At 46.0% G+C, this 27,462-nt stretch overlaps 2 protein-coding genes across 7 annotated transcripts in view; one reads left to right on the top strand and one right to left on the bottom strand.

The window, feature by feature from the left end:
• The window catches only part of DOCK2 (dedicator of cytokinesis 2), a 1,177,826-nt gene that overhangs the window by 516,451 nt on the left and 633,913 nt on the right, over positions 1–27,462 (bottom strand). The window lies entirely within an intron of this gene.
• The window catches only part of INSYN2B (inhibitory synaptic factor family member 2B), a 96,054-nt gene that overhangs the window by 55,705 nt on the left and 12,887 nt on the right, over positions 1–27,462 (top strand). For all 4 annotated transcript variants that reach the window (XM_044280882.1, XM_044280883.1, XM_044280880.1 and 1 more), the window contains one exon: positions 8,741–8,812. In XM_044280882.1, the coding sequence (XP_044136817.1) occupies positions 8,741–8,812 (72 nt within the window). The remainder of the gene's footprint in view (positions 1–8,740; positions 8,813–27,462) is intronic.

The following is a 27,462-nucleotide window of genomic DNA, read 5'->3' as shown; positions in this document are numbered from 1 at the left end:
GCGCCTAAATACTAGGCCTCAAATTTATATCCCGCTGAATTTGAATACAATACATTGGGCCAAATAATATATTTGTTGTTGTGGTGAACCATAACAATGAGAAAAACATCTAGTAAGGGACGCGGACGTGGACATGGTCGTGGTGGTGTTAGTGGACCCTCTGGTGCTGGGAGAGGACGTGGCCGTTCTGCCACATCCACACGTCCTAGTGTACCAACTACCTCAGGTCCCAGTAGCCGCCAGAATTTACAGCGATATATGGTGGGGCCCAATGCCGTTCTAAGGATGGTAAGGCCTGAGCAGGTACAGGCATTAGTCAATTGGGTGGCCGACAGTGGATCCAGCACGTTCACATTATCTCCCACCCAGTCTTCTGCAGAAAGCGCACAGATGGCGCCTGAAAACCAACCCCATCAGTCTGTCACATCACCCCCATGCATACCAGGGAAACTGTCTCAGCCTCAAGTTATGCAGCAGTCTCTTATGCTGTTTGAAGACTCCGCTGGCAGGGTTTCCCAAGGGCATCCACCTAGCCCTTCCCCAGCGGTGAAAGACATAGAATGCACTGACGCACAACCACTTATGTTTCCTGATGATGAGGACATGGGAATACCACCTCAGCATGTCTCTGATGATGACGAAACACAGGTGCCAACTGCTGCGTCTTTCTGCAGTGTGCAGACTGAACAGGAGGTCAGGGATCAAGACTGGGTGGAAGACGATGCAGGGGACGATGAGGTCCTAGACCCCACATGGAATGAAGGTCGTGCCACTGACTTTCACAGTTCGGAGGAAGAGGCAGTGGTGAGACCGAGCCAACAGCGTAGCAAAAGAGGGAGCAGTGGGCAAAAGCAGAACACCCGCCGCCAAGAGACTCCGCCTGCTACTGACCGCCGCCATCTGGGACCGAGCACCCCAAAGGCAGCTTCAAGGAGTTCCCTGGCATGGCACTTCTTCAAACAATGTGCTGACGACAAGACCCGAGTGGTTTGCACGCTGTGCCATCAGAGCCTGAAGCGAGGCATTAACGTTCTGAACCTGAGCACAACCTGCATGACCAGGCACCTGCATGCAAAGCATGAACTGCAGTGGAGTAAACACCTTAAAACCAAGGAAGTCACTCAGGCTCCCCCTGCTACCTCTTCTGCTGCTGCCGCCTCGGCCTATTCTGCTGCTGCCGCCTCGGCCTCTTCCTCCGCCTCTGGAGGAACGTTGGCACCTGCCGCCCAGCAAACAGGGGATTTACCACCAACACCACCACCACCACCTCCGTCACCAAGCGTCTCAACCATGTCACACGCCAGCGTTCAGCTCTCCATCTCACAAACATTTGATAGAAAGCGTAAATTCCCACCTAGCCACCCTCGATCCCTGGCCCTGAATGCCAGCATTTCTAAACTACTGGCCTATGAAATGCTGTCATTTAGGCTGGTGGACACAGACAGCTTCAAACAGCTCATGTCGCTTGCTGTCCCACAGTATGTTGTTCCCAGCCGGCACTACTTCTCCAAGAGAGCCGTGCCTTCCCTGCACAACCAAGTATCCGATAAAATCAAGTGTGCACTGCGCAACGCCATCTGTGGCAAGGTCCACCTAACCACAGATACGTGGACCAGTAAGCACGGCCAGGGACGCTATATCTCCCTAACTGCACACTGGGTAAATGTAGTGGCAGCTGGGCCCCAGGCGGAGAGCTGTTTGGCGCACGTCCTTCCGCCGCCAAGGATCGCAGGGCAACATTCTTTGCCTCCTGTTGCCACCTCCTCCTTCTCGGCTTCCTCCTCCTCTTCTTCCACCTGCTCATCCAGTCAGCCACACACCTTCACCACCAACTTCAGCACAGCCCGGGGTAAACGTCAGCAGGCCATTCTGAAACTCATATGTTTGGGGGACAGGCCCCACACCGCACAGGAGTTGTGGCGGGGTATAGAACAACAGACCGACGAGTGGTTGCTGCCGGTGAGCCTCAAGCCCGGCCTGGTGGTGTGTGATAATGGGCGAAATCTCGTTGCAGCTCTGGGACTAGCCAATTTGACGCACATCCCTTGCTTGGCGCATGTGCTGAATTTGGTGGTGCAGAAGTTCATTCACAACTACCCCGACATGTCAGAGCTGCTGCATAAAGTGCGGGCCGTCTGTTCGCGCTTCCGGCGTTCACATCCTGCTGCTGCTCGCCTGTCTGCGCTACAGCGTAACTTCGGCCTTCCCGCTCACCGCCTCATATGCGACGTGCCCACCAGGTGGAACTCCACCTTGCACATGCTGGACAGACTGTGCGAGCAGCAGCAGGCCATAGTGGAGTTTCAGCTGCAGCACGCACGGGTCAGTCGCACTACAGAACAGCACCACTTCACCACCAATGACTGGGCCTCCATGCGAGACCTGTGTGCCCTGTTGCGCTGTTTCGAGTACTCCACCAACATGGCCAGTGGCGATGACACCGTTATCAGCGTTACAATACCACTTCTATGTCTCCTTGAGAAAACACTTAGGGCGATGATGGAAGAGGAGGTGGCCCAGGAGGAGGAGGAGGAGGAGGAGGAAGAGGGGTCATTTTTAGCACTTTCAGGCCAGTCTCTTCGAAGTGACTCAGAGGGAGGTTTTTGGCAACAGCAGAGGCCAGGTACAAATGTGGCCAGCCAGGGCCCACTACTGGAGGACGAGGAGGACGAGGATGAGGAGGAGGTGGAGGAGGATGAGGATGAAGCATGGTCACAGCGGGGTGGCACCCAACGCAGCTCGGGTCCATCACTGGTGCGTGGCTGGGGGGAAAGGCAGGACGATGACGATACGCCTCCCACAGAGGACAGCTTGTCCTTACCCCTGGGCAGCCTGGCACACATGAGCGACTACATGCTGCAGTGCCTGCGCAACGACAGCAGAGTTGCCCACATTTTAACCTGTGCGGACTACTGGGTTGCCACCCTGCTGGATCCACGCTACAAAGACAATGTGCCCACCTTACTTCCTGCACTGGAGCGTGATAGGAAGATGCGCGAGTACAAGCGCACGTTGGTAGACGCGCTACTGAGAGCATTCCCAAATGTCACAGGGGAACAAGTGGAAGCCCAAGGCCAAGGCAGAGGAGGAGCAAGAGGTCGCCAAGGCAGCTGTGTCACGGCCAGCTCCTCTGAGGGCAGGGTTAGCATGGCAGAGATGTGGAAAACTTTTGTCAACACGCCACAGCTAACTGCACCACCACCTGATACGCAACGTGTTAGCAGGAGGCAACATTTCACTAACATGGTGGAACAGTACGTGTGCACACCCCTCCACGTACTGACTGATGGTTCGGCCCCATTCAACTTCTGGGTCTCTAAATTGTCCACGTGGCCAGAGCTAGCCTTTTATGCCTTGGAGGTGCTGGCCTGCCCGGCAGCCAGCGTTTTGTCTGAACGTGTATTCAGCACGGCAGGGGGCGTCATTACAGACAAACGCAGCCGCCTGTCTACAGCCAATGTGGACAAGCTGACGTTCATAAAAATGAACCAGGCATGGATCCCACAGGACCTGTCCGTCCCTTGTCCAGATTAGACATTAACTACCTCCCCATAACCATATATTATTGGACTCCAGGGCACTTCCTCATTCAATCCTATTTTTATTTTCATTTTACCATTATATTGCGAGGCTACCCAAAGTTGAATGAACCTCTCCTCTGCCTGTGTGCTAGGCCTAAATATATGCCAATGGACTGTTGCAGTGGTGGCTGACGTGAAGCCTCATTCTCTGCTATGACATGCAGACTGATTCTCTGCTGACATGAAGACAGATTCTCTGTTACGGGACCTCCCTCCTCTGCCTGGGTGCTGGGCCTAAATATATGCCAATGGACTGTTGCAGTGGTGGCTGACATGAAGCCTGATTCTCTGCTATGACATGCAGACTAATTCTCTGCTGACATGAAGCCAGATTGTCTGTTACGGGACCTCTCTCCTCTGCCTGGGTGCTGGGCCTAAATTTATGACAATGGACTGTTGCAGTGGTGGCTGACGTGAAGCCTGATTCTCTGCTATGACATGCAGACTGATTCTCTGCTGACATGAAGCCAGATTGTCTGTTACGGGACCTCTCTGCTCTGCCTGTGTGCTAGGCCTAAATATATGCCAATGGACTGTTGCAGTGGTGGCTGACGTGAAGCCTGATTCTCTGCTATGACATGCAGACTGATTCTCTGCTGACATGAAGCCAGATTGTCTGTTACGGGACCTCTCTGCTCTGCCTGTGTGCTAGGCCTAAATATATGCCAATGGACTGTTGCAGTGGTGGGTGACGTGAAGCCTCATTCTCTGCTATGACATGCAGACTGATTCTCTGCTGACATGAAGACAGATTCTCTGTTACGGGACCTCCCTCCTCTGCCTGGGTGCTGGGCCTAAATATATGCCAATGGACTGTTGCAGTGGTGGCTGACATGAAGCCTGATTCTCTGCTATGACATGCAGACTAATTCTCTGCTGACATGAAGTCAGATTGTCTGTTACGGGACCTCTCTCCTCTGCCTGGGTGCTGGGCCTAAATTTATGACAATGGACTGTTGCAGTGGTGGCTGACGTGAAGCCTGATTCTCTGCTATGACATGCAGACTGATTCTCTGCTGACATGAAGCCAGATTGTCTGTTACGGGACCTCTCTGCTCTGCCTGTGTGCTAGGCCTAAATATATGCCAATGGACTGTTGCATTGGTGGCTGACGTGAAGCCTCATTCTCTGCTATGACATGCAGACTGATTCTCTGCTGACATGAAGCCAGATTGTCTGTTACGGGACCTCTCTGCTCTGCCTGTGTGCTAGGCCTAAATATATGCCAATGGACTGTTGCAGTGGTGGGTGACGTGAAGCCTCATTCTCTGCTATGACATGCAGACTGATTCTCTGCTGACATGAAGCCAGATTCTCTGTTACGGGACCTCTCTCCTCTGCCTGTGTGTGTGCTGGGCCTAAATATATGCCAATGGACTGTTGCAGTGGTGGCTGACGTGAAGCCTCATTCTCTGCTATGACATGCAGACTGATTCTCTGCTGACATGAAGCCAGATTGTCTGTTACGGGACCTCTCTCCTCTGCCTGTGTGTGTGCTGGGCCTAAATATATGCCAATGGACTGTTGCAGTGGTGGCTGACGTGAAGCCTCATTCTCTGCTATGACATGCAGACTAATTCTCTGCTGACATGAAGACAGATTCTCTGTTACGGGACCTCTCTCCTCTGCCTGGGTGCCGGGGCCTAAATATCTGAGAATGGACTGTTCCAGTGGTGGGTGACGGGAAGCCAGATTCTCTGCTATGGAACCTCTCTCCAATTGATTTTGGTTAATTTTTATTTATTTAATTTTTATTTTAATTCATTTCCCTATCCACATTTGTTTGCAGGGGATTTACCTATATGTTGCTGCCTTTTGCAGCCCTCTAGCTCTTTCCTGGGCTGTTTTACAGCCTTTTTAGTGCCGAAAAGTTCGGGTCCCCATTGACTTCAATGGGGTTCGGGTTCGGGACGAAGTTCGGATCGGGTTCGGATCCCGAACCCGAACATTTCCGGGATGTTCGGCCGAACTTCTCGAACCCGAACATCCAGGTGTTCGCTCAACTCTAGCCATAATTCAAGAAAATATAATAAAGTCTCTGTACAAGATATTTGCCCCCTCAAGCGCTGCAAATCCTAGGACAATGTGAGTGAAAGAGTCCACCAAATATAGCAATAGAAAAGGATTGCGCTGCAGGAGAAAGTTATTCTTCTATTTCAGTCAGTTCCCTTTCTTTTGTATTCGAAAAAAGTCTTCAGCTAATAGGACCACATACACACGTCAAATCTCAACAGTGGCATGGAAACCTGAAATGGAGTGAAAAAACGCACTATGGTGTAGTATGCTCCAAACACCTGTCGCGCCTTGTGAATAATTTATACTCACAAGACTCCACTGGTGAAACACGTGGATAGAGGTCTCATCGGTGTCTTCAATAGGAGAGCTCTGTAGGTGTAGCGGACGTAAGCCTGGAGCCGTCGGTTCAGCAGGTGTTAATCCAAACCGCGATCCAAAGGTAGAATGCTGCTTGTAGAGGTTAGCACCAGACTTCCACTTCCAAAGGTCTGCAGGCTGGAGGAATGGCTAATACCAGAGAGAACAAGAGCCCTTTTTTCACTCCTTTTCAGGTTTCCATGCCACTGTTGAGATTTGACGTGTGTATGTGGTCCTATTAGCTGAAGACCTTTTTCGAATACAAAAGAAAGGGAACTGACTGAAATAGAAAAATAACTTTCTCCTGCAGCGCAATCCTTTTCTATTGCTATTTTTGGCCATAATGACCATTGTTACTTTTGGAAGAAAAAGGGAGAAGCTCGGAAGCCTAAGAACACCATCACAACTGTAAAACATGGGGGCGCCAGCATCATGTTGTGGAGTTGTTTTGCTGCAGAAGGGACTGGTGCACAACACAAAATAGATGGCATCATGAGGAAAGAAGATTATGTGGAAATACTGAAGTAACATCTCAGGACATCACCCAGGAAGTTATAGCTTGGGGAGAAATGGGTTTTCCAAATGGACAATGACCCGAAGTATACTGGCAAACTGGTTACAAAGTGGCTTAAGGATAACAAAGTCAATGTTTTGGAGCGGCCATCACAAAGCCCTGATCTGAATCCTATTAAAAACTTATGGGCAAAGCTGAAAAGGCAGGTGCGAGCAAGGTGACCAACAAACATGGTTCAGTTACACCAGTTTTGTCAAGAGGAATGGGCCCAAATTCCGACCAACTATTGTGAGGAGCTTGTGGAAGGATATCCAAAATGTTTGACCCAAGTCATACAATTTAAAGGGATTCTGTCATGATATTTTACCCCTATAACCTAAACATATGCTCATATCCGGAGTAATAATAAGTATCCTAAGCTGGCCTTATTAAACTTCACTCTGGCTCTATTTTCCCCCAAAAAAACAGTTTTTTATAACCTGTCAATCACTCTCTTAAGGTGCCCAAGGGGAGGTCCGTCTGGTGCCCAGCGCCGCCTTCCTTAGCTCAGCGCCGCCTCCGCAATCCTACCCGTCCCTCTGCCAGATCTCGCACCTGCGCACTAGGCTCAGCCTGATGCACCACGCACTCCTGGCAGCGGCTTTGTTGAGCGAAGTGTGCAGGCTCATCAGGCCTGCTCATGCGCACTTCGCTCAACGAAGCTGCTGCCAGGAGTCTGCGGCGCATCAGGCTGAGCCTAGTGCGCAGGCGCGGGATATGGCAGAGGGACGGGTAGGATTGCGGAGGCGGCGCTGCGCTAGGGAAGGCGGCGCTGGGCACCAGACGGACCTCCCCTTGGGCACCTTAAGTGAGTGATTGACATGTTATAAAAACCTGTTTTTTGGGCAAATAGACCCACAGTGAAGTTTAATACGGCCAGCTTAGGATTCTTATTATTACTCCGGACATGAGCATATGTTTAGGTTATAGGGGTAAAATCTTATGACAGAATCCCTTTAAGGGTAATGGTACCAAATATTAATAAAATGTATGTAAACTTTTGTCTTTGCAGAAAGTAATAAAAATGCCTTCCTGGGATGCGGAGGGAGACACAGGGAAACACAATAGAAAACAGATCCGTCCCCCATTGACTTTCAATTATGTTCATGACGGATCCGTCATGGCTATAGAAGACATAAAGCCGGATGCGTTCATGACGGATGCATGCGGTTATATTATAGCAAAGGAAGCGTTTTTGCTGATCCATGATGGATCCACAAAAAACGCTAATGTGAAAGTAGCCTAAGAAGAGTCCATCTTCAGAGTTCTAATGAGTGCTGAAAACTATGTGGAACATACAAGGTAGTCTTCTTAAACTTTTCTTTTAGCTCAGTACCACATACCATGGCTTCCTATAAATGTCCTCTCTGTCTGTGTCCTTGCTTATTTGGCTTGATGACAAAGCTAACTCCTGTACATTTTTCCATTACCCATGCTTCTCTGTTATTACTCAGCACTGAACAGAGAGCGGAAGGGCCAGCACTTAGAGCTGATATTAATTGTACTATATCCATGCATACCTACTGTGCTAGCAGTCACAGTCTTCTCTCTCCATTCTGCGCACAGTAACTAACAGGGAAGAGGGGGGAACTAAACTGGGAGCACTTACTGTTGAAAGTAGGTATGCATGTACATAGTACACTCAATGTCAGTGCTAATCACCTGGCAGGACTGCCATCCAGAGCTTAGTGCTAACAGTAGCTATAAAGGAACATAGTACATGTGCTGTAAGCACCATGTGCTGGCATTTCCATTCTTTTCTCTTCCTTGCACTCAGTAACTAACAAACTCACAGGCTTTCAGTATTCGATGACACAAAAAAAAAGTTTATTGTGAAAAAGTGGCCAAAAAATTGTATTTTTGTAATGGTACTGACCTGAAGAATAAAACTAACATACCATTTGTAGTGGTGTAACAATTAAACACAAAATGCGGGATCACAGCATTTTTTTCTTCCCACCCAAAAAGGTTAATAAAAAGTTAATGTACACCCGAATATGGGGCCCTTAAAAATTAAACTCATCCTGCAAAGACAAGCCCTAAAGACAAAAAAAAAGTTATGGCTCCTAGAAAGGGATGATATAAAAAAAAAAAAAAAAGCCAAAATAGGCCTAGTCCTTGAGGGGCTAATGACCAAATTGGGATACTTTATATAGAGGTATACAACATTTAGTTTATTTTCCAAATCAAAATTGTGTAGAAAACTAATTTTTCTTTTATCTTTATTGAACAGGCGCTTCTATCGTACAGGACAAGACCTAAACAACTGCAGTACTTGTCAGAGCACAGCATGTATTATTTACAGGTAGCATATTATTCAATGGGATTACTATTATAGAACTATTCCATATGACTTGTAAATATCTCACATATATTCATTCTTGAATGATAACATCTTCTTCACACAAACTATCTGTCATGAAAATAGACTACTTCATTTTAAAACACGAATTATCAACTTTCGTTTGGCTTACAATAGCTAACTCCATACAGGGTCATAGTCAAAGCTATTGTAACATAATTATTAGTTTTCAATAGAGCATGCTTGGCCGAACACCAGTTTGACTCGAACATCTCGATGCTCGGCACATGGCGGTATTCGGCCGAATACCGTATGTGATCGAGCACAATGTTCGAGTCTCCTCCCCGCACATTTGTTGGCTGCTACGCAGCCAATAAACGTGCAGGTAAATGCTGCCCTTCATTATAATGCCGTAGTCATGTTGGTTACTAGCATTACAGTGATTGGGTGTCCGGAATGCGTCATCGGGTGCTCTATAGCACCCGATGACACGTGTTTGGCTCAGTGTTAGTCAGGGAGAGCTGTGCTGAAGAAGGGAAAGATAGTGTAGGGATTGAAATTTTCTTTTTTGCATTAGAAAAACCTGCCAAAGACCCAAAAGTCTTTTTAAGGACAATTGTTGCGTGTAGCAGCAGCAATATATATTTTTAGTGCAACCTGCGCTAAATTGCTAAAACTTTACAGACCCAAAAGTCCTTTTAAGGACTGTTGTGTGTGGCAGCAATATGTATATTTAGCGCATCCTGCGCTAAATAGCATGCAATAGTTAGGCTGCTGCAGACAGCAACATTATCTGCGTTACATCTCCTGTGTAACGTGTGCACATCCCAAAAATATCTGCGACATCCAGTGTACTTTTTCCGTAGACGGTGTCCGCTGCGGACAGTGACATTGCACTGCATCTCCTGTGTAAAGTGTGCACATTCAAAAAATATCAGTGACATCTAGTGTACTTTTTGTGTACATGGTGACTGCTGCAGACAGTGACATTACCTTGGGTACATCTCATGTGAAACATTTCCACATCCAAAATACCTGTGACATTCCCTGTAGTTTTATATTAACCGCTGCTGACATCAGCTACATTATCTGCGGTATTTCTCGCGTGTAACTTTTCCACATCCAAAATATCTGTGACATTCACTGTCATTTTATATTAGCCGCTGCTGACATCAGCAATAGTTAGGCTGCTGCAGACAGCGGCATTTTCTGTGCTATATCTCCTGTCTAACATGTGCGCATCCCCAAAATATCTGTGACGTCCAGTGTACTTTTTCCGTAGACGGTGTCCACAGCGGACAGTGACATTAGCTGCGCTACATCTCCTGTGTAAGGTGTGCACATCCAAAAAATATCAGAGACATCCAGTGTACTTTTTCCGTAGACTGTGTCCGCTGTGGACAGTGACATTACCTGGGGTACATCTCCTGTGTAACGTTTCCACATCGAAAATACCTGTGATATTACCTGTAATTTTATATTAGCCGCTGCTGACATCGGCAACGTTATCTGTGGTATATCTCCTGTGTGACGTTTCCACATCCCAAATACCTTTTTTAATTTTTTTGCACATACACTTAAAAATCCTATACTACTATACGTGTGACATACTTTCAAGCATATATAACATTTAATATGAAGAAGACGAGAAGTAAGGGACAGGGAAGTGGCAGAGGTCGTGGCCCTGGATGATGTGAAACTGTGCCTGCTGCCAGAGCACAAGAAAAACAATCATCCACGATACCTAGCTTCATGTCCCAGTTTGCAGGGTGGCACAGGGCAACGATCTCGAAGTCAGACCAGTGCAACCAGGTGGTCGATTGGATTGCAGCAGATAATGCTTCCAGTCAGTTAAGCACCACCCTGTCTTCCACGAAGTCCAGTCTCAGTAGCCAAGAGGCTGATCAACACAATCCTCACCCTCCTTCCTCCCACCATAGAGAGTGTTGCCAAACAAGTGATCCCACACTCGGATATTCCGAGGAGCTCTTTTCAGCGCTATTCCTTCATTTGGGCCCAGGGGCGTACATAGAAATCATTGGGCCCCATAGCAAGAATCTTAATGGGGCCCCACTAACTCCGTCCACTGGCCCATCCCACCACCTGCCCTGGCTTCTCCCCTGCCATACCCCCAGCAGTTGCAGCCGTGTAGACATTAGGAGCTAGTTTCACACTTGCGTTTCTATTTTCCGGTATTGAGATCCGTCATAGGGTCTCAATACCGGGAAAAAACCCGCTTTTGATTGTCCCCATTCATTGTCTTAGGGCACTTTCCACTATAAGCAGCACACAAGCACAGCTCATTGGGGGGGGGGGCGGGCTATGGTGGTGCTGGCATAATAGTATACCAGTGCCACCATAGCCCCCCTTACCTTATGAACTGTCAGAACCTCCTAATGCATACCTCAGCTGCTGCAGAATATAAAAAGCTTCGTTCACATCTGTGTTGGGGCCTCATTCGTGGATCAAGTCATAAATGCTAGACACAATTTTATAGCCTGGAAGATGGAAACCTGACAGATCTCATCATAGTCAGCGGGATCCGTCGGGTGTTGTCGTCCATGAAGTGCCAGATCCGGAACTGCAGTGATTTTCGTTGATTTACTCCTATGACGGCAGAACAGCGAACGTCACCAGCACAGATGTGAACAAAGCCTAATACTCACCTCAGCTGCTGCAGAACATTATAATAGTGACAAGGGAACTACAAGTCTCATCATCACCAGATTATTATTATTATTATTGGAAATTAGGGAGCAACACAGGGAGAGGTGAAAGTGGAGAGAACTACAATTTCCAGCATGTGCAGGCTGTTATGATCAGAGACAAGTAGATATTACACAGAGTATAAGGCCGGGTTCATATCACCATTTAGTTTTCAGTTCTTCTGATCCGTCAGATGAACAGAAAAATAAAGAAAAAAAATTATCCTGTATTTCAAGCATCCGTTCTGCACATTTGGCATCCGTTTATGCCATATCTGTCGGAGATCCGTTATTTTAGACAGAAAAAAGTCCTGCATGCAAAACGGAAAACTAAACTGTGATGAGAATCCAGCCTAAGAAAAGAGAACTACAACTCTCAGCATGTCCAGATTATAGGACATCATCTAGTTGTACCAGGTAAGAGCTTTAAAAAGAAATAACTATAACCCCCAGTATGGCCAGACTTATTATGGGGCATCAGTATACATTTAAAAGAGGGGGTATAGGAGGAGAGAACTACAACTCCCAGCATAACCAGCCTGTACTAGGGCATACGTTTAAATTACATTGAGAAACATATAATACGACAAAACTACAACTCCCAGCTTTTCTAGGATGTTATGGGTTATCCCAGAACACCACTAACCTCTCCTCCAGGCACCACACAGAAGCTCCGCCCCCTCACAGTGATATGCCACAGGTCTTTCACCAGTCCTCTGCACTGGTCACATGATGATGACATCACCAAAGGTCCTTTAGACTTCTGCTGCTCTGCTATTTATTGGCTTCCTGCACTGGTCACATGGTTGATGACATCACCGAAGGTCCTTTAGATTTCTGCTGCTCTGCTATTCATTGGCTTCCTGCACTGGTCACATGGTTGATGACATCACCAAAGGTCCTTCTCCACCTCTTACTTTCTCAGGTAGCCATACAAGTGTAATTAGTGGGCGGGGCCTATCCTCCACTGCGGGCCCCCTTCCCCCAGGGGCCCCATAGCAGCTGCGTGGTCTGCCTCTATTGGAGGTACGCCACTGTTTGGGCCTCTCGACAAGCCCGCTTGAAGAGGGACATGAGATCTTGTGCCCTGATTCCCAAACTCTTGAGCATCAACAGTCGCAAGAAGATGACGGTGGGGAACGGCAATTAGTGCTTCACGAGGTGGACGATGATGATGAGACACAGTTGCCAATAAGTCTGCGGCAATTAGTGTCTCAAGAGGTTAATGATGAGGATAAGACACTGTTGTCAATAACTGAGGTTGTTGTTAGGTCAACAAGTCAGGAGGATGAACAGAGTGAGCAGCATGATCAGCCACAAGGCATCAAAGCACCGTGATAGGTGTGCCGAACGCATGGGTCCACAAACTGTGTCTGTGGGTCACACAACTGCCTCCTCTTCACCTGTGTTATGTGCTGGCCAATGCCATGTCAAAGGCGCAGGTCCGGATGCCTCCTGACCTGCACCTGGACCTTCGCAAGCACCATCAGTGGCCACATCCACTTCTGTGTCCCTTACCCCAGGCATTTGAACACAAGTGCAAATACCCAGCCACCTACCAACAGGCCATAGCACTAAATGCATAACTTTCCAAATTACTGGCCCTGGAAATGTTGCCATTTAGGCTTCTGGACACTGAGGCCTTCCGCAGCCTGATTTCGGCAGCTGTCCCTCGATACGCAGTCCCCAGCCGCTACTATTTTTCAAGGTGTGCCCTGTCCGCCTTACACCAGCATGTGTCCCGTAATATCACCTGTGCTTTAACCAACACAGTTACTGGGAAGGTCCAAACCACTGACACATGGACAAGTGCTTTTGGCCAGGGAGGCTACATTTCCCTGACGACACACTGGGTGAACATTGTGGAGGCCAGGAGCGAGTTGTACCCTGGGATGGCACAGGTGCTACCCACGCTAAGGATTGAGGGCCCTACTTCCATCAGGGTTTCCGCCACCACCTATGTTAGAGGTTCCGCCTCCGCCTCCTTCACCTCAGAATTATCTTCTTGCAGCACCAGTCAGGCATCAGTCGGTAGTTGGAAGCAGTGTAGCAATGCAGTGGGGAAGTGTCAACAAGCCGAGCTTAAGCTGACATGCTTAGGTGACAAAAAGCACACCGCAGCAGGGCTGTGGCAGGGGATAAAAGACCAGACTGAGCTGTGGCTCTCGCCACTCAACCTAGAACCAGGCATGGTTGTGTCTAATAATGGCCGTAACTTGGTGGCAGCTTTGGAGCTCGGCAAGCTCACACACATCCTATGCTTAGCCCACGTCTTCAACTTAGTGGTTCGGCGGTTTCTCAAAACCTACCCCAGTTTGCCTGAGCTACTGGGAAAGGTGTGCCGCATGTGTGCCCATTTCCGCAAGTCATCGACAGCTTCCGTCGGTCTGTCAACGCTGCAGCAGCGCTTATAATTTCCAGCTTACTGACTGTTGTGCGACGTGAGCACGCGCTGGAACTCGACGTTCCACGTGTTGTTCAGACTTTGTGAGCAGCAGAGGGCAGTAGTGAAATATCAGCTGCAACATGGTCGTCGCCTTTCCAGTCAGCTTCTGCTCTTCACAAGCGAGGAGTGGGCATGGATAACTGACCTTTGTGAGGTTTTAAGAAACTTTGAGGAATCAACACAGATAGTGATAAGGCTATTATCAGCGTCAGCATCCCACTTCTGTGTCTACTCAAATGCTCGCTGCTCACAACGAAGGCGGGCGCCATGCATGTGGAAGAGGTGGAAATGGGGGAAGACGTTACACAGGGTGATAGCCAGACCACCCTCAGTTTGTCTTCTCAGCGCAAATTAGATGATAAGGAGGAGGAGGAGCAGGAGATGGTTGCCTCCGCTATAGAGGGTAGTACCCATGAAAGTTTAATTCCATCTGTTCAGCGTGGATGGGCAGAAGAGGAGGAAGAGGATGAGGAGATTGAGAGTCTCCAGATGCCGAAAGCGAAGTCTTGCCTGTTGGGCTCTGGCACACATGACTGATCTCATGTTAGGCTGCCTTTCCCATGACCCATGCGTTTTACGCATTTTGGACAACATCGATTACTGGTTGTTCACCCTTCTTGACCCCCGCTACAAAGAGAACTTCTCATCTCTCATTCCTGTGGTGGAGAGGATGAGCAAAATGGTGCAATACCAGAAGGTCCTTGTGGAAAAATGGCTCCAAAAATTTCCAGCTGACAATGCTGGCAGCAGAGTACGCAGTTCCTTGAGCAACCGAGGAGGGAAGACGAGGGGAACACACAGCATTTCAAATAGAGGCAGAGCAACACTCTCCAAAGCCTGGGACAGTTTCATAACACCCAGCACCCTCACCCTTATGCGCGGCCTAGTGTCACAAGGAGGGCAAAATTTTAGAATTTTTGAAGATGATGAAGACCGTCTCAGCATCCTCAATGATCCCTATGTGCCTTCAGTGAAACCTTTCACAATAATAACTTTAATTGACGTTCTGATCCCCAGCCCTCATCTGTACTACCGTACTTACTAAATGTCCTGTAGCAGGCAGAGCAAGGCGGGCGGCCAGCCGGAACTCACTGATGTCACGTGACGTGCCTGCGCCACCTACCACATAACCTGACTTAATTGACCACAATAATTTGAGCTATTTCTGCTTAGAGGATGATAAATGAGGTGTAATATGCACCAATTTGATAGCCCCGCCCACTTTGACATTTATAACTAATTTCTGGCTTGATGCATTTTTTATGGTGAAAATTCTGGAGAAAACTGTTGATATATTTGGCACAATCCAAAACGCCATTGGTTTTGGCATATTCATCCTCTGCATCTGGAGAAAAGAAGGTTTGTACACAAACATAGAAGAGGATTCTTTATGGTAAGAGCAGTGAGACTATGGATCTCTGCCTGAGGAGGTGGTGCTGGTGAGTTTACTAAAAGAGTTCAAGAGGGGCCTAGATGTATTTATAGAGTGTAATAATATTACAGGCTATAGCTACTAGAGATGGGTCGTTGATCCAGGGAGTTATTCTGATTGTCTGATTGGAGTCGAGAGTGTCTTTTTTCGCCCTTATAAATTATGTAACTATGTTACTAATTCTGTTGTAACAAGCTTGGTAAATGTCCCCTATAGGTCTTTTAAAGGTCAATAAAGGTCAATTGCAACAGGATGCTTTAGGAAAGGTATCCTGTTTTCTTGACGACAAAAACTGCCTTTAAACAGGATGCAAAAATGTGTTCTGAACAGGACTCCCATAGACATTGAAAGCTGAAGGCATTAACCAACATTTTAAAGTTTTTTGTTCACCTCACTTTACCTACCGAACCTTTGGAGGAAAGCATAATGACCTGGACCTTTCCACTTGGACACATCATTGCTGTGGCCAGCCACCCCCCCCCCCCTATCCTATCCAGAAGTTTAGAAGAGAAGTGTAGCAAATATAGTGGTGGACCAAAGGAAATGGAACTGAGTGACAGGGAGCAGCTAAAAATGCTTGCCAGTGCAGGTCTGGTGGGTGAAAACAAAGTCAAAAAGCAGGGCAACCACTTTAAGCACCAGGAGCAAATCTGTTGATGAACTGGGAATATAGGCACCTTGTTCACCTAATGTTTTAGTTGGGACTAGTGCATGATACTGATCATGTATGTAGTACATATAGGAGTTGCAGAGAAAGTAGTCATACCCAGGTCCAGGGATGGACTGGCAATAAATTGTACAGGGATATTATCCAGTGTGTCAATGCCCAGGGGGCAGTCCAAGCCCTCCTCCCTGCCACCAGCTGGGTACAAAATGAGCTGTGAGAACCAGGTATTCATGTACCTGGCAAGCGACTGCATATACCCTCCTGAATTCAATTGCTGTGACATGTATCTCACCTCTAAAGCCCCTTCTCCATATCAGACACAACTGGAGGCAGACAGAAAATGGCAGCTAAGGTTGACCAACACAGCTTTTGGGGCAGTATATTGTGTTCTACTCTGCTATTTGGTTCTGCTGGGAATGTATTATTGCACTATGGTATTGCTGACCCCGCCTAGTTGAGTTGTCCCGTCTTCTGTCAATATGGACCTGCCTACATGTGGCCACTTTATTTATTTTTTCCAGGGCCATTTTAAATTCCCAGTCCACCCCTGCCAAGGTCTATGGGATCTAAAAGCCCCTCTACCACATACTTATAAATTTGTAGGTGGATGCCCTATCCCAAATTTTGCTCTGGGGCTCAACATCTTCTCATAAAGTGAATCTCAGCTTTGCAATATAGACGTGTATTTTAAGTCACAAAACGTGTATTTTAAGTCACAAAACATCGTAAATTGAAGTCTATGGACAAATATGGACAGATTTAAAGGGGTTATACCTCCATTTTCACCCAGACAGCCCTCCTGACTTGAGCATCAGAGCAGTTCATGCTCTGATGCTCTCCTTTGCCCTGTTCTAAATCGCGCAGGTCAAAGGCATTTTTAGGAGTTCCGGTGACGTACCGGGGCTCTCCTTGGGGCTGCCAGGAAGCCCGGTGACGTCACCGGCACTGATAGGCGGGCTTTATCGCTGCCCTAGCCAGTAAAACAGCTAGGGCAGTGCTAAAGCCCGCCGATCAGAGTCGCTGACGTCACCAAACACACTGCCGGGCGGAAGCTTCCGTCCCGGCAGTGTGTTATGATAAGCAAAAGTGCCCGTGCTCTGCGCGATCTAGCGCAGAGCAAGGGAAAGCATCGGAGCATGAGATGCTCCGATGCTAGCCTCAGGGGGGCTGCATGGATGAAAATAAGTATATAGCAATTGTGAAAACCTGCACATGAAAGATTAGTTTACCTATAAACAAACATTTGAAGGCAGTTCATCGAGGCAATTATTGGGGATGAACATTTGTAGAAAAGCTTGTTTCTAAAAATTGCCATTTGGAAAGGTACCAGTAAACAAAACCAATAATTAAGCTCATCGGGTGATCGTGTCTTTTGGCTGTCATAAAAAAAAAAAAAAGTTTTTTTCTAGGCAGCATATCTCCCTGCCCAGAAACAATATATGTGGATGTGGATGAGGAAACACAGTGGCAAATCACTTGTCCCATGTAAATGAAACTCTAATCTTGATAACAATCTGGAAATTATCAGAAACTTCGCTGCAGATAACTGCCTGATTCTTTGTCCTGTGTAAGGGCTCAAGCACACAAACATGTGTCGGCCATGTGCACAATGTTCAAGTGAATGAGTCCACAATCCGGAAGATATGGAGTGGAGGCAAGGAGTAGAAGGCCACGGAAGCATTACAGAGCAAAAAAATATAATATGCTCTATTTAATATATAAAAATATAATATGCTCTATTTTTTGTGGTGCGGATGAATCGCAGACCCGTTCAAGTTCAATGGGTCTGCATCCACCAGTGTAGGCCACACAGACTGTGCCCATGCATTTAGGACAACAATGTGGGGTCCTCAAGGCACGGTGCAGCCAGCTTATGAGCCCTAAAAGACATTAGGCAATAGAAATATAGGGTGTAAAAATAACTTTTTAAGGCTGCATGTACACAGTGCATATTATGCATGGATTTTCATGCAAAAAATCCACAGCATAATACAGAATCAGAAAAATAGGTGAGATTATCAAAATCTCATCTACACGGTGCAGAAATTTTGAATTCTGTAGCATGTCTTTTTTTGTGTACAGATTTTCAGTGCAGAAATCACCCATTGCAATGCAGATAATGAAATCAAGCTGATTCTGCAGAATGATTTAATTTTTTATTTGCCATGTCACTTTTTATATTTAAACTAAAACAAAAAATCCTGCAGTTTTTGCAGTGGCCACTACCGGTAAGTCTAATAATTGGAACCATCTCTTGGTTTGTACTCCAACACATCAGAGCCACGGTTCTCCCAGGCCACTTTATGGTGATGCTGCATGTGTTGACACAGGGCCGTGGTTCTAACATTGGCACCCTGGCCACGCTTTACCTTCTTCCCACATCTGACGGCCTAACAAAAAATTGCCACACCTCAGAATATGGCATTTTCCTACCAACACTCTGTACTGACTGCCTGCTACCGTTGTCTCAGTGAACCACTGCACCGCTACTTTCCAGGCTCCTGCAAAGCGGGTGGTCTACTCCGAGCACGTTTGGCTCCCAACCTCCCACTGCTGCCAACCTGCTGACTCACAGCCACGCTTTCACCCTGCTTGCTCAGCTGCTGCCTATCGAGCAGGCTGCTACTCTCTTCTCCTGATGACGATGATGATGAAGCCCCCTCTTCACCCGGATCCCAAGTGCGATCAGCTACATCATCATCAACTGCTACTGTCTGCACGTCACTGATATCCCCCTCAATGGTCTCAGGGCCAGGAGCCTGACCGATCGCAAAACACCTGCTCCCAAGCGACTCTCATCATCACTACATGCCCGCCAACTGGAGGAAGCGGCAGATGTTTCCTCCATATCTTGGCTGGGCAGAAGCTGCTGATTGTCCTCTAGTAGTTCGTCATCGCTGAAAAGTGGAGCAGAGCCTACGGCATATAATACTTCTCGCACTTAGGGAACAAAAAATTACAGAGGCAGGTTGAGGACAGTTGGGGGCACAGGCCCTGCTCCTGGGCCATGCCAACTAAGTGTCGTGTCAGATGAACCCACTGACTCTTCGCTGGGGGTGTCTGATGTCACTTGTAATGATGTCGAAGACTGAGTCAACCATTCAAGCACCTCTGGATTGCTGGTCAAGACACTACCGCTAGATGAAACCGGGAGCTCAGGCCTGTCGCCTGTCTGACATACTGTATAATAAAATAAATAAATTAAAATTTTAATAATATACTCCAAAAAAGGCTGAAGTAAAATGCAACCACCACAGAATGGCAATTAATATGTATTCTTTTTCCTATTAAGGCTACTTTCACACTGGTGTTTCTGGGTCCGCCTGTGAGATCCGTTTCAGGGCCCTCACAAGCAGCGCCAAACGGATCAGTTTAGCCCCAATGCATTCTGAATGGATAAGGAACCGTTCAGAATGCATCAGTTTGGCTCTGTTCCGCCTCCATTCCGCTCTGGAGGTGGACACGAAAACGCTGCTTGCAGCGTGGCGGTGCAGAGCCAAACGGATCCGTCCTGACTTACAATGTAAGTCAATGGGGACGGATTCGTTTACATTGACACAAATATGGTGCAATTGTAAACGGATCCGTCCCCCATTGACTTTCAATGTAAGTCAGGACGGATCAGTTTGACTTACACTTAGACTTAGATTTTTTTTGGACTAACTTATGCAGACGGATCCGTACTGAACGGATACCAGCGTTTGCAGTTATAGGTGCGGATCCGCATCTAACGCAGGTGTGAAAGTAGCCTAAAACACCCCAAAAAAAGGAATAATCACAATTCACCACAGAATGGCTAAATGGATGTACGTATATATCCTATTAACACACCCTGTAAATGGCTGTAGTACAATATATTTTTATCTTTTTTACCTATTAATGCAACCCCCCAAAAAAGTTAAACAATGTAAAATCAATGCAGAACGGCTAATAGGACGTACTTATCTTTCCTATTATTACACCCCGTAAATGTCTCTATCACACAGAACTTGCACCCCAATAACAAGCAAGGTTTGCTGGAATTACTGATGTATCATGTACAGTTGTGGCCAAAAGTTTTGAGAATGACACAAATATTAGTTTTCACAAAGTTTGCTGCTAAACTGCTTTTAGATCTTTGTTTCACTTGTATCTATGATGTAGTGAAATATAATTACAAGTACTTCATACGTTTCAAAGGCTTCTATCAACAATTACATGACATTTATGCAAAGAGCAGTGTTGGCCCTTCTTTTTCAGGACCTCTGCAATTTGACTGGACATGCTCTCAATCAACTTCTGGGCCAATTCCTGACTGATAGCAACCCATTCTTTCATAATCACTTCTTGGAGTTTGTCAGAATTAGTGGGTTTTTGTTTGTCCACCCGCCTCTTGAGGATTGACCACAAGTTCTCAATGGGATTAAGATCTGGGGAGTTTCCAGGCCATGGACCCAAAATGTCAATGTTTTGGTCCCCGAGCCACTTAGTTATCACTTTTGCCTTATGGCACGGTGCTCCATCGTGCTGGAAAATGAATTGTTCTTCACCAAACTGTTGTTGGATTGTTGGAAGAAGTTGCTGTTGGAGGGTGTTTTGGTACCATTCTTTATTCATGGCTGTGTTTTTGGGCAAAATTGTGAGTGAGCCCACTCCCTTGGATGAGAAGCAACCCCACACATGAATGGTCTCAGGATGCTTTACTGTTGGCATGACACAGGACTGATAGTAGCGCTCACCTTTTCTCCTCCGGACAAGCCTTTTTCCTGATGCCCCAAACAATCGGAAAGAGGCTTCATCAGAGAATATGACTTTGCCCCAGTCCTCAGCAGTCCATTCACCATATTTTCTGCAGAAGATCAATCTGTCCCTGATGGGTTTTTTTGGACAGAAGTGGCTTATTTGCTGCCCTTCTTGACACCAGGCCATCTTCCAAAAGTCTTCGCCTCACTGTGTGTGCAGATGCACTCACACCTGCCTGCTGCCATTCCTGAGCAAGCTCTGCACTGGTGGCACTCCGATCCCGCAGCTGAATCCTCTTTAGGAGACGATCCTGGCGCTTGCTGGACTTTCTTGGATGCCCTGAAGCCTTCTTAACAAGAATTGAACCTCTTTCCTTGAAGTTCTTGATGATCCTATAAATTGTTGATTGAGGTGCAATCTTAGTAGCCACAATATCCTTGCCTGTAAAGCCTTTTTTATGCAACGCAATGATGGCTGCACGCGTTTCTTTGCAGGTCACCATGGTTAACAATGGAAGAACAATGATTTCAAGCATCACCCTCCTTTCAACAGGGCAAGTCTGCCATTTTAACCCAATCAGCCATGATATAATGATCTCCAGCCTTGTGCTCGTCAAGATTCTCACCTGAATTAACAAGACGATTACTGAAATTATCTCAGCAGGTCCTTTAATGACAGTGGAAAGTTTTTTTGGGGATTAAGTTAATTTTCATGGCAAAGAAGGACTATGCAATTCATCTGATCACTCTTCATAACATTCTGTAGTATATGCAAATTACTTTTATAAAAACTTAAGCAGCAACTTTTCCAATTTCCAATATTTATGTAATTCTCAAAACTTTTGGCCACGACTGTACAGTGCCTTTGGGGCCTTTCAAAAAAGGTGTGTATATGTAATGACAGATCATGTGACACTTAGATGCATACAGGTAGACATCATTTCACAAATTATGTGACTTCTAAGGGTAATTGGTTGCACCAGAGCTTTATATGGGCTTCCTAATAAAGGGGGTGAATACATACGAACATGCCAATTTTCTGTTTTATATACAATAGTTTTATTTATATATTTTTCTCATTTCACTTCAACTTATTTTACTTCACAAAAAAAAACACAAAAAAAAATCTTCAAAGTTGAGGGCATGTTCTGTAAATTAAATGATGCAAATCCTCAAACAATCCATGTTAATTCCAGGTTGTGAGGCACCAAAATACGAAAAAAGTTGAGGGGGTGAATACTTTTGCAAGGCACTTATAGTGCAAAAAACCTAAAAACAGCAGTATAACTGCAATTTGGATCCCCAATTAGTGCAATTAGTGCCGCAAGGTGTAATAGAATCGCTTTTATCCAGGCTGTACACTCTTCTATTGCACCCTGTTCTCCTTTTATAGTGTGGATGATGCCTCCCTATCTTTTCCGTACACCTTGAATAATCTTTCCCTGAACTTCTAAATTGTTTTTTCAGCACAATAAAGTCTTTCCCAACACTGTCCCTAGCGCCTGTCTCATCTCTCTCTGAACTAAGTACACTGGAAAATGGCAGAATCCAAGATGGCTAAGGCTATTTATAGGACTGTGACATCACAGGGGCTGGCAGCTGATTGGCTGCAGGGGTGCATTGTGGGTGATCCCTCTTTCCCAGAGTTCTTTGCTCCATGTCCTAACACATGCAGCAGCCATTTGAGGAAAAAATTTGATTAGTTACCACAAAGCATGAAGATTTTGGTGAAAATCAAATTTTTACTGAAATTCAGATCAAATTCTACTTTGTCAACTTCGATTCGCTCATCTCTAGTGTTCACCTTAGGGGGTAAGTTATATAATATTTGTATAGGTCATTACGGATGTGGAGACACTTAATATGTCTACTTTTTTATTGTATTTCAGTTTTACACTATAAAAGCATTTTTGAAGAAAGAAAATCATGTTTTAGTGTCTCTATTTTCCAAAAGCGATTTTTTTTATTGTTTGGGCAATTGTCTTATGTAGGGGCTAATTTTATGCAGAAAGAGATGACGGTTTGATTGGTACCATCTTGGGTTGTATATGACTTTTTGACCACTTGGAATTACACTTTTTGTAATGTAAGGTGACATTTATTTTTTACGACTTTCACCGGTGGTAGATTATGGGTCCTTTTTATAGAGCACATCGTTATGAATGCGGTGATGCCTAACATGTCTGGTTTTTATTCTCGATTTTATGGTGAGGGTTTTATTTATTTATTTATTTTACATTATGTATTGTACTGAGTTAAACTGTCAGCATCTTACACAGTAAGACGCTGACAGTTGCCTAGGAGACCCAGCCTGGAGGCTGGATCTCCTGGGCTTCCGTAGCTGGCAGGCTCCGATGCCTGTGTAAGGCATTGGAGCTGCTATGGCAACCATCAGTCCCCTGTCAGCGCAGCAAGGGGGGCGATGGAGTCAGAGGGAGCCACCTCCCTCTGCAAACCCTGCGTGTGCCGCAGTCAGAGCTGACCGATACATGTGAAAGGGTTAATCCGCCGGCACCACCGGGCCCATGCTGCTGAACGTACGGGTGCAGCTCCTGCACCTGCCCAATCACATCACGTACATGCAGAGAAGCCGCATTCCTCACCAACATGTACGTGAATATGAGTGAAGGGGTTAAGGTTTCTTCATCTTAAAGCAACAATGAAGTGGTGTTCAAGTTTACGCTAGGTTAACATCAGCAACGTTCCGTTGTTCTCATATAGGAATGAAAAAACTGCCACACCTAATCCAACATTTGATGGACATCGGTGGTGTTCACTGGGTCCAACTGACTATAATGGAATCTGGGAGATTTCCCTTATGGATTCCAGTCATTCTGCCAGACAAAATACCATCCAGCATATTTGTCTACTAGTTTTGCTTATATCTGCAAAGGAGTCTCCTGCCAGACAGCCAACATGCAGCTAATAAGCTAAAGGGAGCCATTTACTGTGTTTTTGTATCCTGGTTAAAAAAAAAAAAAAAAAAAAAAGAATTGCCCCATATGTTAGGTATCACTGTATCCATAACAACCCGCACTACATAAATATCCCCTATGGTGAACGGCGTGAAAAAATAATAATTATAGAATTGCTAATTTAGGCCCCTTTCACACGAGCGAGTTTTCCACGCGGGTGCAATGGATGACGTGAACGCATAGCACCCGCACTGAATCCTGACCCATTCATTTCAATTGGTCTGTGTACATGAGAATTTTTTTTTTACGCATCAGTACTGCATTGCATGAAAAACGCAGCATGTTCTATATTCTGTGTTTTTCACGCAGCCCTGGCTCCATTGAAGTGAATGGGTCTTCAGCGAAAAACACATTGAATCCGCAAGCACGTGCGGATGCAGTAGGTTTTTCACTAACGGTTGTTTGTAAAATTCTGCTTTTTGTCACACGCGGAAAAACCTGAACAACTGAATGCAATTGCAGACAAAACTGACTGAAACTGCTTTTAAAATGGTGTGAGTTTCACTGAATGCACCCGGACCTAATCTGTCACGCTTGTGTGAAAGGGGCATTATTCTTAATTTACAGTGATCAAAACAAGCAATAAAAAAAGTTTAATTTACTCCAAAATGATACCAATGAATATTAAAAGTTGTCCCGCAAAACTCCATAGAAAGAAAAATAAAAAAGTTATAGGTCCTGAGAAGCGGTGATACAAAAAGATATTCTTCCTTTAAAAAAAAGGTGGTTTAAGTGCAGAAAAGTATTAAAATGTAAAAAATTAATAATAATAATAATAATAATTATATATATATATATATATATATATATATATACAGTACAGACCAAAAGTTTGGACACACCTTCTCATTCAAAGAGTTTTCTTTATTTTCATGACTATGAAAATTGTAGCTTCACACTGAAGGCATCAAAACTATGAATTTACACATGTGGAATTATATACATAACAAAAAAGTGTGAAACAACTGAAAATATGTCATATTCTAGGTTCTTCAAAGTAGCCACCTTTTGCTTTGATTACTGCTTTGCACACTCTTGGTATTCTCTTGATAAGGAAGGGGACGGGGTACACGAGGATCAGGGTACCTGAATACTTCCTCCTCCTCACCTCCATCTGGTTACTCCAACACTCAAACTCATATTCAGACTCAACCTCAGCCCTCTTCTTCTTTTTTAGAGAAGAATGTGATGCCATATCAATTACGCGGCCGACCGGACAAGGGACAGTGACAGATCTCCAAATCATCAATTTCTCTACACGATGTCTCACTCCAGTGGAGGTGGAGGTCCTTAAGAGAGGCCTGTCATTTGTGCCCACATCCAATTTTAGTCTATTTTCATGGACTAAGGACCTCCACCTCTTCTGCAGGAGACTTAAATGGCACAAATTTTTTAGAGCCTCAAATAGAGACACATGCAGTAGGCTAGGCCTTGACGAGGAGGATTTTGATGATCTTCAAACCCTCACTGATTTAAATAGGGACCACACTCGCATCATTGGTTCAGGCCCCTTTACTGCACTGAGACCTAAAAGTAAGAAAATGCCACTACCCGCCAACTACGAACATGTAGACATTTTCCTGCAGGTGGTGACGAGTGACCTTGAAGAACTTGACCGACGAGGCCCAAAATCCTTCAATCTTTCCATCTCAGAGATGAAGGCATTATGATCTCTGGAAAAAGACCATAGTATCATAATAAAACCTTCAGATAAAGGTGGGAATCTGGTGGTACTCGAGAATGAGGCCTATATGCATATGTACCTGGAACTTTTGAAGGACAAGGAGGGTTATAGAATCCTACCCTCTAACCCGACTCAGACGTTTCTAACAGAGCTTAAACATATTTTATTGCTTGGCTTGGAGAATAAAGTGATTGGGGCATCAGAATTTGAATTTCTCTTACCCAGCAAACCCTTAATAGCGACCTTCTACGGGCTCCCGAAGATTCACAAGGGGACTAACCCGCTGAAAGGTTGTCCCATAGTGTCAGGTGTAAATTCACTTACCCAGAATTGTGGGATATATCTGGACAAGGTGTTGGGGGAGTTCATTGTGTCCCTCCCAGCCTATACGAGGGACACAATGGACTTCCTCAATAAAATTGATGCCCTAAATCTTGATCCTGAGTGTATTCTATGTAGTATTGATGTTGAGTCACTCTATAGTTCTATTCCACATCAACATGGTCTCAAAGCCATTGAGTATTTTCTATGTGCTAGGGGCATTCAATTTGACTCACATAATGCTTTTATCATCAGGCTGCTTGAGTACACCCTTACTCATAACTTTTTTCTTTTTAATTCTAAATTCTACCACCAGCTCAGGGGGACGGCGATGGGTAGCCCCTGTGCCCCCACCTACGCCAACCTCTTCCTGGGCTGGTGGGAGGATACTCATGTCTTTCCAGACCATGATGTCTGGTGGTCCAAGAATATTCAGCTATGGACCCGCTATATAGACAGCGTTTTCGTCGTCTGGAAGGGTGACTCCTGCGAACTAAAACGCTTTGTTTCTGACCTCAATATGAATGAAATCGGACTCCACTTTACCTTTGAACACCATCCGTCGAGTCTCACTTTTCTGGATGTCAAGGTAACAATAGTGGGGGACCGACTATCGACTAATATACATAGGAAAATAACTGCAACTAATTCTCTCCTTCACTGGAGCAGTCACCACCCTACCTCCCTTAAACGGGGCATTCCCAGGGGACAATATCTCCGGGTCCGGAGGAACTGCTCCAGTGATGAAGCCTTTTTTAGAGAGGCGAAGGCTCTCCAAGACAGATTTGTAGCCAGGGGCTATCCACAATCGGTGCTCAGGGAAACCTTTAAGCACGCACGGACCAGAGAGCGCAATGACCTACTCATTCCTAAAATGAGGATGACAGATAGCCCCCAACCGATGAGAATTATCTCTAACTTTGACACCGCTAATCAGGACGTCAAAAAAATCCTAAATAAATACTGGCCTATCCTGAGAATGGAGCCCGACCTTCATCAGGTCGTGACTGAACGCCCATCCGTCTCCTATCGACGGGGCAGGAGTCTCAAGGACCGGTTGGTGGCCAGTCATTTTACACCATCTGCTAAAGCGGGTACCTGGCTGGATCGTAGACCAGTCGGTATCCATAAATGTGGTGGTTGTAAGGCCTGCGCATTTTTGAACTCAGCTAAAACTATCATAGGATCAACGTCTGGCCAGACCTTTCAGATACGTGACTTCATTAATTGCAGATCTAAGGGTCTAATGTATCTGTGTCAGTGTACTTGCCCTCTAGACTTCGTCGGGAAGACTATTAGAGAATTTAGAAGGCGTATCCTTGAACACATCAACAATGTTAAAAACAAGGAGGCCACCCCGATAGCGACACATGTGAACGATTATCACGGGGGTGACCCCATGTGCCTTCGGTTTACGGTACTTGAATTGGTACACCCATCTCCACGTGGAGGGAATTGGGACAGGAGGATCCTACAAAAGGAAAGTGAATGGATCCATAGACTCCGGTCCCAATCCCCCCGTGGTCTCAATGAAAGATTGACTTTCTCCTGCTTTTTGTAACCTGTTTTACCTATTGGCCTTTGGCCTGCGCCAGCTATATCCAAATCCCCTTCCCCGTTATCCCTACCCTCCCTTCTCCTACCCTTCCCCTTTCCCTACCCCTGTCCCATGTCCCTGCAACATATGGGCTCGGTTTGACTG

This window comes from Bufo gargarizans, chromosome 2 (genome assembly GCF_014858855.1).
Source record: "Bufo gargarizans isolate SCDJY-AF-19 chromosome 2, ASM1485885v1, whole genome shotgun sequence".
In the NCBI taxonomy this organism is placed as follows: domain Eukaryota; kingdom Metazoa; phylum Chordata; class Amphibia; order Anura; family Bufonidae; genus Bufo; species Bufo gargarizans.
Note: the sequence above shows the minus strand (reverse complement) of the source record. Positions and strands in the feature narration are given on the sequence as shown.